The sequence below is a fragment of the Mesocricetus auratus genome, unplaced genomic scaffold, assembly GCF_017639785.1.
Source record: "Mesocricetus auratus isolate SY011 unplaced genomic scaffold, BCM_Maur_2.0 contig_9143_pilon_obj, whole genome shotgun sequence".
In the NCBI taxonomy this organism is placed as follows: domain Eukaryota; kingdom Metazoa; phylum Chordata; class Mammalia; order Rodentia; family Cricetidae; genus Mesocricetus; species Mesocricetus auratus.
In genome coordinates, this window is record NW_024430741.1 from 14,794 (window position 1) to 26,058 (window position 11,265).

The window sequence follows — 11,265 nt, forward strand, 5'->3', positions numbered from 1 at the left end:
CTCCATACTGATTTCCAAAGTGGCTGAAAAAGTTACCACTCCCAACAGCAGAGGAGTAGTGTCCCCTTTCACCACATCCTATCCAGCATAAATTTTCGTTGATGTTTTTGATTAAGACATTCTGACTGGTGTTAGATGGTATCTCATAATTGTTTTGATTTGCATTTCCCGGATGGCTAAGGATGTTGAACCGTTTCTCAAGTGCCTCTCAGCCATTTTAGAATCTTCTATTGAAAATTCTCTATTTAGTACTGCAGCCCACTTTTTAATTGGGTCCTTTTATGTTTTGGAGACTTGCTTCTTGAGTTCTTTGTAAATTTTGGAGATCAACCCTCTGTCAGATGTGGGATTAGTGAATATTATTTCTCATTCTGTGGGCTGCCTTTTTGTCTTGCTGACTGTGTCCTTTGCCTTACAGAAGCTTTTCAGTTTCAGGAGGTCCCATTTATTAATTGTTGATCTCACTGTCTGTGCTAGCTGTGATATGTTCAGGAAGCTGTCTCCTGTACCAATTCGTTCAAGGGTATGTAGGAGGAAGTCTGATGCTGCCATTAAACATGTGACTTATTAGAGGCACATACAGATGAGGTAATAAAAGGGCGGTTTACCACACCGCTAATCACACCCACTTTAGGCAGGACTAAAGTCGTATACGGCTGGATGTAAAGACGTATACGTACGTAGGCAGAACTACGTTACTAGCCAGGCCCACATTTGGGCATGGCTAGGGGGCATTGCGGGGGAAGGTATAAAAGACAGCACACAGGTAGTCTTGGTCTCTTTTCCCCGAGTCCGGCTTCCGGTCAGGAGCGGATGTGGTTGGCCAAGTGGCAGAACACGATGCCATCCATGAGTGCAGCTCCTAGGTCTTCATGCAGGGTCACTTTCAACCTCATTTCAATGCTCTCTCGGAGCTGCTCCACCCGCTCCTTTTCTCGCAGCCCTCGGCCTCCCGGGCTGGAAATCTTTGCGATTGAGCGGTTGCCTCTAGGTCTGCACCACTGTCCACCCCTCCTGCCGTCCTGCAGCTTGAGAGGGAGCTCAGCGGGGACTCGGGGCTGCCGGGGAAACCTGTGTCCCCTGCGCAGAAGCGGGGCAGGGGACCATGAGAAGATGGAAACCCGGGAAGCAAACCCCAAGCTTTCATGCCCGCCCTCTCGGCAACCGCCCTACACCCACACCTTCACCAGCACCACGAGCACCAAGGAGGCACGGAAGGCGCGGGCTTCAACCTGCCCTTGAACTGCGGGCTGGAGCGCTCACTGGAAGAGGCGGCCAATTCTGGGGGCTTAAACCTGAGCACAAGGAAGCTGAAGGAGTTTCACCGGACGGTGGCCCCCGGGCACAACCTCTCAGACATGGTTCAGGCAGATCTGTCTAAAAACAGGCTGGTGGAACTGCCGATGGAACTGTGCCATTTCGTATCCCTGGAGATCCTTAACCTGTATCACAACTGTATCCGCATCATCCCAGAGGCCATTGTTAATTTGCAGATGCTAACCTACTTAAACTTGAGCCGAAATCAGCTGTCTGCCCTGCCTGCCTGCCTGTGTGGTCTGCCTCTCAAAGTCTTAATCACAAGTAACAACAAGATGGCATCACTACCTGAAGAGATAGGTCAGCTCAAGCAGTTAATAGAGTTGGATGTCAGCTGCAACGAGATCACAGCCTTGCCCCAGCAGATTGGCCAGCTAAAGTCTCCACAAGAACTGAATGTCCGAAAAAATAACCTTAAGATTTTACCACCAGAACTAGTAGATCTCCCCTTGGTAAAGTATGACTTTTCCTGCAACAAAGTTCTGGTGATACCCATCTGTTTCAGAGAGATGAAGCAGCTTCAAGTGCTCTTTCTGGAGAACAACCCTCTGCAGTCCCCGCTGGCTCAGATTTGCACAAAAGGCAAAGTGCACATATTTAAGTACCTGAGCATACAAGCGTGCCAGATTAAGACGACTGACCCCTGTACCTCCACACCATGGAGAGGCCTCATTTGCACCAGCATGTAGAAGACAGTAAGAAGGATTCTGATTCGGGAGTTGGAAATGACAATGGAGATAAGCGGTTATCTGCCACCGAGCCCTCCGATGAGGACACAGTTAGCCTCAATGTTCCCATGTCAAACATCATGGAGGAAGACCAGGCCATCAAGGAGGATGCCTGCCATCATCTGACCCCAGCCAAAGGAGAATTTCAGCCAGAGCCTTCCCTTTTGGGTGACAGCAACAGCTCAGGACGAGAAAGAGACCAGTTTGCTGATGGAGCAGATGCTCTTCACCCGGGATTTATGAACTATAAAGGACCAGGCGCGAGAGTGTGAAGAGCTATTGCGGATAGAAGAGGTTGCTCATTGGCACATGGAGAGACTACTAGAGTCATCCAAAGATCAGGATTTGGATATAGCAATGATTGAGCAGCTGAGAGAAGCAGAAGTGTTGCTTCAGGATCCCAACGGTCTGAGCGCTGACATTACAGGGAGGAGTATTTTGAGCCTGTATCCCATGGGCTCAGCAGAAGCCTGAGAATTACCTGACCCTACGTTCAATGGTCAGATGCAGCTGGAGATGTCCCCAGAGTGTGAGGTGCAAAATGATCTAATGATGCGGAGTAACGGGAACCATTATTCTCCAAATGAGATGAGAGACAACTCCCCTTCCGTGTCTCCTACTGCAAACATCACAGCTCCTTTTGGCCTGAAGCCTCTCTCAGTGTTTCTAAGACCGCAGAGAAATTTGGAATCCATAGACCTGCAGTTTACGATTTGGAGGAAAATGGAGCAGATGACAGAAGGAAAGGAGCTGGTGGAGCAGCACCGAGAGAGCATTGAAATGAGGTTGAAAGTGACCCTGCATGAAGACATAGGAGCTGCACTCATGGATGGCGTCGTGCTCTGCCACTTGGCCAACCACAGGGTACCACCCACTTCCTCTTCTAAGAGGTTCAGTGTGGCTGGATTTATGTTGATGCCTTTGATCCATTTGGACTTAAGTTTTGTGCATGGTGATAAACATGTTTCAATCCGCATTCTTCTACATGCCAGCCTCCAGTTATGCCAGCTACATTTGTTGATGATGCTTTCTTTATTCCATTGTATATTTTTATCTTCTTTGTCAAAGATCAGATGTTCATACGTGTGTGGGTTAATATCCGGGTTTTCAATTCGATTCCATTGGTCTACCTGTATATTTTTGTGCCAATACTAAGCTGTTTTCAGAACTATAATTCTATTATAGAGCTTGAGGTCAGGGATGGTGATGCCTTCGGACATTGCCTTGTTGAACAGGGTTTTTTTGGCTATCTTGCGTCTTTTGTTTTTCCATACAAATTGATTATTGTACTTTCAAGGTCTGTGAAGAATTGTGCTGGGATTTTAATGGGGATTGCTTTGAATGTTTAGATTGCTTTTGGCAGGATTGACATTTTTACTACATTCATCCTACCTATTCAAGAGCATGGGAGATCTTTCCATTTTCTGAGGGCTTCTTTAATTTCTTTCTTTAAAGATTCAAAGTTCTTACGACACAGTCTTTTACTTGTTTGGTTAGCGTTACCCCAAGGTATTTAATGTTGTTTGTGGCAATTGTAAAGGGTGATCTTTCTCTCATTTCTTTCTCAGCCCTTTTATCATCTGTATATAGTAGGGCTACTGATTTTCTTGAGTTGATCTTGTAGCCTGCCATTGTGCTGAAGGTGTTAATTAGTTGTAAGAGTTCCGGGGTAGAGTTCTTTGGGGCATTTATATAAACTATCATATCATCTGCAAACAGTGATAGATTGACTTCTTCCTTCCCGAATTGTACCCCATTGTCGCCTTTTGTTTTCGTATGGCAACGGCTAGAACTTCAATTACAATGTTGAAAAGGTATGGAGAGTGTGGACAGCCTTGTTTTGTTCCTGATTTTAGAGGAATTGCGTTGGGTTTCTATCCATTTAGTTTGATGTTGGCTGTTGGTTTACTGTATATCGCTTTTATTATGTTTAAGTATGTCCCTATTATCCCAGATCTCTCCAAGACTTTAATCATGAGGTGGTGTTGGATTTTGTCAAAGGCTTTTTCAGCATCTAGTGAGATGATCATGTGATTTTTGTTTTTCAGCTTGTTTATATGGTGGATTACATCAATGGATTTTCCTATGTTGAAACATCCCTGCATCCCTGGGATGAAACCTACTTGATAGTGATGAATGATTATTTTGATGTGTTCTTAGATCCGATTTGCCAGTATCTTATTGAGTATTTTTGCATCAATGTTCATGAGGGATATTGGTCTAAAATTCTCTTTCTTAATTGTGTCTTTGTGTGGTTTGAGGATGAACGTTATTGAAGCCTCATAGAAAGAGTTTGGCAAAGACCCTTCTGCTTCTATTGTGTGGAATACTTTGAGAAAAATTGTTAAAAACTGTTCTTTGAATTTCAGGTAGAAATCTGCATTGAGGCCATCTGGATCTAGACTTTTTTTGGTTGGGAGACTTTTGATGACTGCTTCTATTTCCATAGGGGTTATAGGTCTATTTAAATTGCTTATCTGTTCTTGATTAGGCAAATGAAAGCTATCCAGGAAGTCGTCCATTTCTTTTAAATTTTCGAATTTTTGGAGTACAAGTTTTCAAAGTATGACCTGATGATTTTCTGGATTTCCTTGGAGGCCGTTGTTTTGTCCCCCTTTTCATTTCTGATTTTCTTTTTTTTTTGTTTGTATTATTTTATTTTCCATTTTAAATTTAGATAAGAAACAAGGTTGCTTCACAAGTCAGTACGAGGTCCCTCTCCCTTTCCCTCCTCTCCTCCCGGGCCCTCCCCCCATCCCCCCCCATTATCCCCTCATTCCCCCAGGGAGGGTGAGGCATGGGGGTGTCCATAGTCTGTCATTTCATGTAGGGCAGGGCCTAGACCCTTCCCCAAGAGTTCAGTGTGAGAGTGCACCTCACATTGTTCTATGGGAGTCCAGAGACCGTGTGTATACTTGGGATGGGTACTGATCTGCTGTTCAAGGCTCAATAGATTACCTAGGCCTCCTCACTGACACCCAGATTCAGGGGGTCTTGATCAGTCCCATGCTGGATTCCCAGGCTGATGCCTGGGATTCAAGAGTTAACCTTTGTCTGGTCAGCTGTTTCTGGGGGTTAAACCAGACCAGTCTTAATCCCTTTGATCATCAGTCCTCCCTCTCTGATACTGGCTTTCTTGAGTTCAGCTCAGTACTTAACCAGCCAGTAAATGAAGTTTCTGTTTCCCAGACTCTCTGGCCATAGGATTGTAGGATGGCACTCCCCAGATCTAGTCTAAATCCATATATGAGAGAGTACATGCCATGTTTCTCTTTTTGTGACTGGGTTACCTCACTCAGGATGGTTTCTTCTAGTGTAATCCATTTGCCTGCGAATCTCATGACTCCATTATTTTTTTCTGCTGAATAGTACTCCATTGTGTAGATGTACCACATTTTCTCTATCCACTCTTCGGGTGAGGGACATCTAGGTTGCTTCCAAGTTCTGGCTATTACAAATAAAGCTGCTATGAACATAGTGGAACAGACATCTTTGTTATATGAATGGGCATCTTTTGGATATATGCCTAAGAGTGCAGGTGCTGGGTCTTGTGGTAGGTTTATTCCCATTTTTCTGAGGAATCTCCATACTGCTTTCCAAAGTGGCTGAACCAGTTGGCACTCCCACCAGCAATGGAGGAGTGTCCCCCTTTCACCACATCCTCTCCAGCATAAATTGTCATTGGTGTTTTTGATTTTAGCCATTCTGACAGGAGTGAGATGGTATCTCAGAGTTGCTTTGATTTGCATTTCCCGGATGGCTAAGGATGTTGAGCACTTTCTCAAGTGCCTCTCAGCCATTTTAGACTCCTCTATTGAAAACTCTCTATTTAGTTCTGCAGCCCACTTTTTAATAGGGTCCTTTGGTGTTTTGGAGACTTGCTTCTTGAGTTCTTTGTAAATTTTGGAGATCAACCCTCTGTCAGATGTGGGATTAGTGAATATTTTCCCATTCTGTGGGCTGCCTTTTTGTCTTGCTGACTGTGTCCTTTCCCTTACAGAAGCTTCTCAGTTTCAGTAGGTCCCATTTATTAGTTGTTGATCTCACTGTCTGTGCTACTGGTGTTATGTTCAGGAAGCTGTCTCCTGTACCAATTCGTTCAAGGGTACCACCCACTTTCTCTTCTAAGAGGTTCAGTGTGGCTGGATTTATGTTGAGGTCTTTGATCCATTTGGACTTAAGTTTTGTGCATGGCGATAAACATGGATCGATCCGCATTCTTCTACATGCCAGTCTCCAATTATGCCAGCACCATTTGTTGAAGATGCTTTCTTTATTCCATTGTATATTTTTAGCTTCTTTGTCAAAGATCAGATGTTCGTACGTGTGTGGGTTAATACCCGGATTTTCAATTCGATTCCATTGGTCTGCCTGTCTATTTTTGTGCCAATACCAAGCTGTTTTCAGGACTATAGCTCTATAATAGAGCTTGAGGTCAGGGATAGTGATGCCTCCGGACGTTGCCTTGTTGAACAGGGTTGTTTTGGCTATCCTGGGTCTTTTGTTTTTCCATACAAAATTGATTATTGTTCTTTCAAGTTCTGTGAAGAATTGTGCTGGGATTTTAATGGGGATAGCATTGAATCTGTAGATTGCTTTTGGCAGGATTGCCATTTTTACTACATTGATCCTACCTATCCAAGAGCATGGGAGATCTTTCCATTTTCTGAGGGCTTCTTTAATTTCTTTCTTTAAAGATTCAAAGTTCTTACCATACAGGTCTTTCACTTGTTTGTTTAGCGTTACCCCAAGGTATTTTATGTTGTTTGTGGCAATTGTAAAGGGTGATGTTTCTCTGATTTCTCTTTCAGCCCTTTTATCATCTGTATATAGTAGGGCTACTGACTTTCTTGAGTTGATCTTGTAACCTGCCACTTTGCTGAAGGTGTTAATCAGCTGTAAGAGTTCCCTGGTAGAGTTCTTTGGGTCATTGATGTAAACTATCATATCGTCTGCAAACACTGAAAGTTTGACTTCTTCCTTCCCACTTTGTATCCCCTTGATCCCCCTTTGTTGTCGTATGGCAATAGCTAGAACTTCAAGTACCATGTTGAAAAGGTATGGAGAGTGTGGACAGCCTTGTTTTGTTCCTGATTTTAGAGGAATTGCGTTGAGTTTCTGTCCATTTAGTTTGATGTTGGCTGTTGGTTTACTGTATATGGCTTTTATTATGTTTAAGTATGTCCCTGTTATCCCAGATCTCTCCAAGACCTTTATCATGAAGGGGTGTTGGATTTTGTCAAAGGCTTTTTCAGCATCTAGTGAGATGATCATGTGATTTTTGTTTTTCAGCTTGTTTATATGGTGGATTACGTTGATGGATTTTCGTATGTTGAACCATCCCTGCATCCCTGGGATGAAACCTACTTGATCGTGGTGAATGATTGTTTTGATGTGTTCTTGGATCCGATTTGCCAGTATTTTATTGAGTATTTTTGCATCAATGTTCATGAGGGATATTGGTCTGAAGTTCTCTTTCTTGGTTGTATCTTTGTGTGGCTTGGGGATCAAGGTTATTGAAGCCTCATAGAAAGAGTTTGGCAAAGACCCTTCTGCTTCTATTGTGTGGAACACTTTGAGAAGAATTGGTATAAGCTGTTCTTTGAATTTCTGGTAGAATTCTGCACTGAGGCCATCTGGACCTGGACTTTTTTTGGTTGGGAGACTTTTGATGACAGCTTCTATTTCCATAGGGGTTATAGGTCTATTTAAATTGCTTATCTGTTCTTGATTTAGTTTTGGCAAATGATAGCTGTCCAGGAAGTCATCCATTTCCTTTAAATTTTCGAATTTTGTGGAGTACAGGTTTTCAAAGTATGACCTAATGATTCTCTGGATTTCCTCAGAGTCTGTTGTTATGTCCCCCTTTTCATTTCTGATTTTGTTAATTTGCGTGTTCACTCTCTGCTGTTTGGTAAGTTTGGACAAAGGTTTGTCTATCTTGTTGATTTTCTCAAAGAACCAACTCTTCGTTGCATTGATTCTTTGTATTGTTTTCCTGGTTTCTACTTTATTGATTTCAGCCCTCAATTTGATTATTTCCTGGTGTCTACTCCTCCTGTGGGAGTTTGCTTCTTTGTGTTCTAGAGCTTTCAGCTGTGATGTTAATTCTCTGGTATAACTGTTCTCCTGTTTCTTCATGTGAGCACTTAGTGCTATGAACTTCCTCCGTAGCACTGCTTTCAAAGTGTCCCATAGGTTTGGGTATGTTGTGTCTTCATTCTCATTGAATTCGAGGAAGTCTTTAATTTCTTTTTTATGTCTTCTTTGACCTAGGGATGGTGCAGTTGAGCATTATTCAATTTCCATGAGTTTGTAGGTTTCTGCAATTTGTGTTGTTGTTGAATTCTAATTTTAAGGCATGGTGGTCTGATAAGATGCATGGAGTTATTCCAATTTTTTTGTAGCTGCTGAGGTTTGATATGTTGCCAAGTATTTGGTCGATTTTTGAGAAGGTTCCATGTGGTGGTGAGAAGAAGTTATATTCTTTTTTATGTGGATGAAATGTTCTATAGATATCTGTTAATCCCAGTTGGGTCGTTACTTCTATTAGACCCTTTCCTTCTTTGTTGAGTTTCTGTCTGGTATTCCTGTCTAGTGGTGAGAGTTGTGTGTTGAAATCTCCCATTATAACTGTGCGGGGCTTTAGAAGTGATTTCAGTTCTAATAATATTTCTTTTACGAATGTGGATGCCTTTGTATTTGGGGCAAAGATATTCACCTGTGATGAGTATGTAATGACCTCCTTCATCTCTTTTCATTGATTTTATTTTAAAGTCTAGTTTGTTGGATATTAGGATTGCTACCCCTGCTTGTTTCATGTGTCTATTTGATTAAAATTTTTTCCCAACCTTTAACTCTCAGGTAATGTCTGTCTTTGAGAGTGAGGTGTGTTTCTTGTATGCAGCAGAAGGAAGGTTTCTGTCTTCAAATCCATTCTGCTAGCCTGTGTCTTTTTATGGGTGAGTTAAGGCCATTAGTGTTGAGAGATATTAATGACCATTGATTGCTCATTCTTCTTCGAATTGCAATGGTTGTTGTTGGTGAAATTATGTGTGGAATTTCACCCTTTTGTTCTTTTGGCTGTTGGTAGAAGAATTCTCTAATGCCTATGCTTTTCTGGTTGTAGTTAGCTTCCTTGGGTTGGAGTTTTCCTTCCAAATTTTCTGTACGGCTGGGTTAGTGGATATGTATTGCTTGAATCTAGTTTTGTCATGGAATACCTTGTTTTCTCCGTCTATATTGATTGAGAGCTTTGCCGGTTATAGTAGTCTCGGCTGGTATCCATGGTCTCTTAGTGTTGGTAGAATATCTATCCGGGATCTTCTAGCTTTCAGAGTTTCCATGGAGAAGTCAGGTGTAATTCTGATAGTTCTGCCTTTATATGTTACTTGACCTTTTTCCTTAGCTGCTATTAATATTCTTTATTGTGTATATTTGGGGTCTTGATTATTATGTGGCTGGGGGAATTTTTTGTGGTCCACTCTATTTGGTGTTCTGTAACTTCTTGTACCTTCATTGGCATGTCTTTATTAAGGTTGGGAAAGTTTTCTTCTATGATTTTCTTGAACATGTCTTCTGATCCTTTGAGGTGGTTTTCTTCTCCTTCTTCTATACCTATTATTCTTAGGTTTGGTCTTTTCATGGTGTCCCATATTTCCTGAATGTTTTGTGTTAAGGATTTGTTGGACATAAGGTTTTCTTTGGGGGTGAATCCATTTCACCTAGTGTATCTTCAACACTTGAGATTCTCTCTTCCATTCTGTTGGTAATGCTTGTATCGGTAGTACCTGACTGTTTGCCCAGCTTTTCTATTACCTGCCTTTCTTAATATTGTGTTTTTATTGTCTCTATTTCAATTCTCATTCCTTGCAGTGTTTGCATTGCTTCTTACAATTTTCGGTTTATCTTTTCGTCCATTTGTTGCCTTTTATGAATTTTTTGGTTTGTTCTTTCTTCCATTTCTTGCATTTTTTGGTTTGCTTTTTGTTCCATTTCTTATACTTTTTGCTTTGTTTCTTCTTCCATTTCCTGTCATTTTTGGTTAGTTTCTTCTTCCATTTCTTTCATTTTTTGCTTTGTTTTTTCTTCCATTTCTTGAATTTTGTGCTTCGTTTCTTCTTCCATTTCCTGCCTTTTTTGGTTTGTTTTTCTTCCAATTCTTGCATTTTTTGGTTCGTTTTTTATTCCATTTGTTGCATTTTTGGTTTGTTTTTTCGTCCATTTCTTTGAGGGATTTTCCTATATCCTCTTTTAGGGCCTCTATCATTTTCATGAAAGTGGTTTTAAGGTCATTCTCTTCTGCTTCTTTCACACATTGGAATGTTGGAGTCTTGCTGGTGTGGAGTCTCTTGAATCTGGTGGTGTCATATTTGTTTTTCTGTTGTTGAGTGTGTATTTGTATTGTCTCTTTCCCATCCCTTCTTCTAGTGGGTGCAGAAAGAGCCCCTTACTGGTCTGGGGAACAGAGTTCCCTTTTGGTGGGTGACAGCAAGTCCAATAATCTGGTGCTTCTTCTATTCCTTGTCCTCATTTTGGTCCCATGGGTGGAGAAGAAGAACAGGAATCTGGGGCGCTTAACCTCCTACCTGGTCCCCTGGACCCTATGCTGGATCCTGTTGTACCTGATCCTGAAGCCGTAACAGCTGCTCCCCGGGTTTCCCTGGCTCCGCTGGTTTCCTGGTTTCGTTGGTGGGAGAGAAGTCCTGGAGTATGGGGTGCTTGGCTCCTGCCAGGATTGGAAGCTCTGTGCAGTTCCCAGGCAATCCGCAAGCACTGGAACACAGGCCCAGAAGCTGTCCTGTTTACCTGATGCTGCCACCAGAACATCTGCTTCCCTGGACTTCTTCCAAGTGTAACATCTTGAGAACAAATGACACAACACTGTGTGAGAAACTCTGTGTTTAACTCCTTGAAAACTAACGATACAATACAGTGTGAGAATCTATATTCGTAGCTTCTTGAAAACTAACGATACAACACAGAATTCGAAGCTACATGCCTAATTTGTTGAAAACTAATGAAATAACTCTCTGGCCGAAACTACAATAGTAAGTTCTTGAAAACTCACAATACAACACTGTGAGAGAATCTAAACAAGTATCTGAATGAAAATTAACGATGCATCACAGTCATGTATCATTAATTTTCAATAAATTACACATGTAGATTCTGAAATTATGTTGTATGGTTTGTTTTCAAGAAGTTATGCTTATAGATT

The 11,265-nt window shown here is 42.0% G+C and overlaps 1 protein-coding gene across 1 annotated transcript; it reads left to right on the forward strand.

Moving 5' to 3' along the window:
* Window positions 1-840: 840 nt before the first annotated feature.
* LOC121138093 (leucine-rich repeat and calponin homology domain-containing protein 1-like) lies at window positions 841-2,909 on the forward strand (the record flags this gene model as incomplete). Its single annotated transcript, XM_040740910.1, is given in 4 exon segments — window positions 841-991; window positions 1,114-1,956; window positions 1,959-2,292; window positions 2,294-2,909. Coding segments are annotated over 4 exon segments (1,944 nt in total), but the record flags the coding sequence as incomplete, so codon positions are not given.
* Between the last annotated feature and the right edge of the window lie 8,356 nt (window positions 2,910-11,265).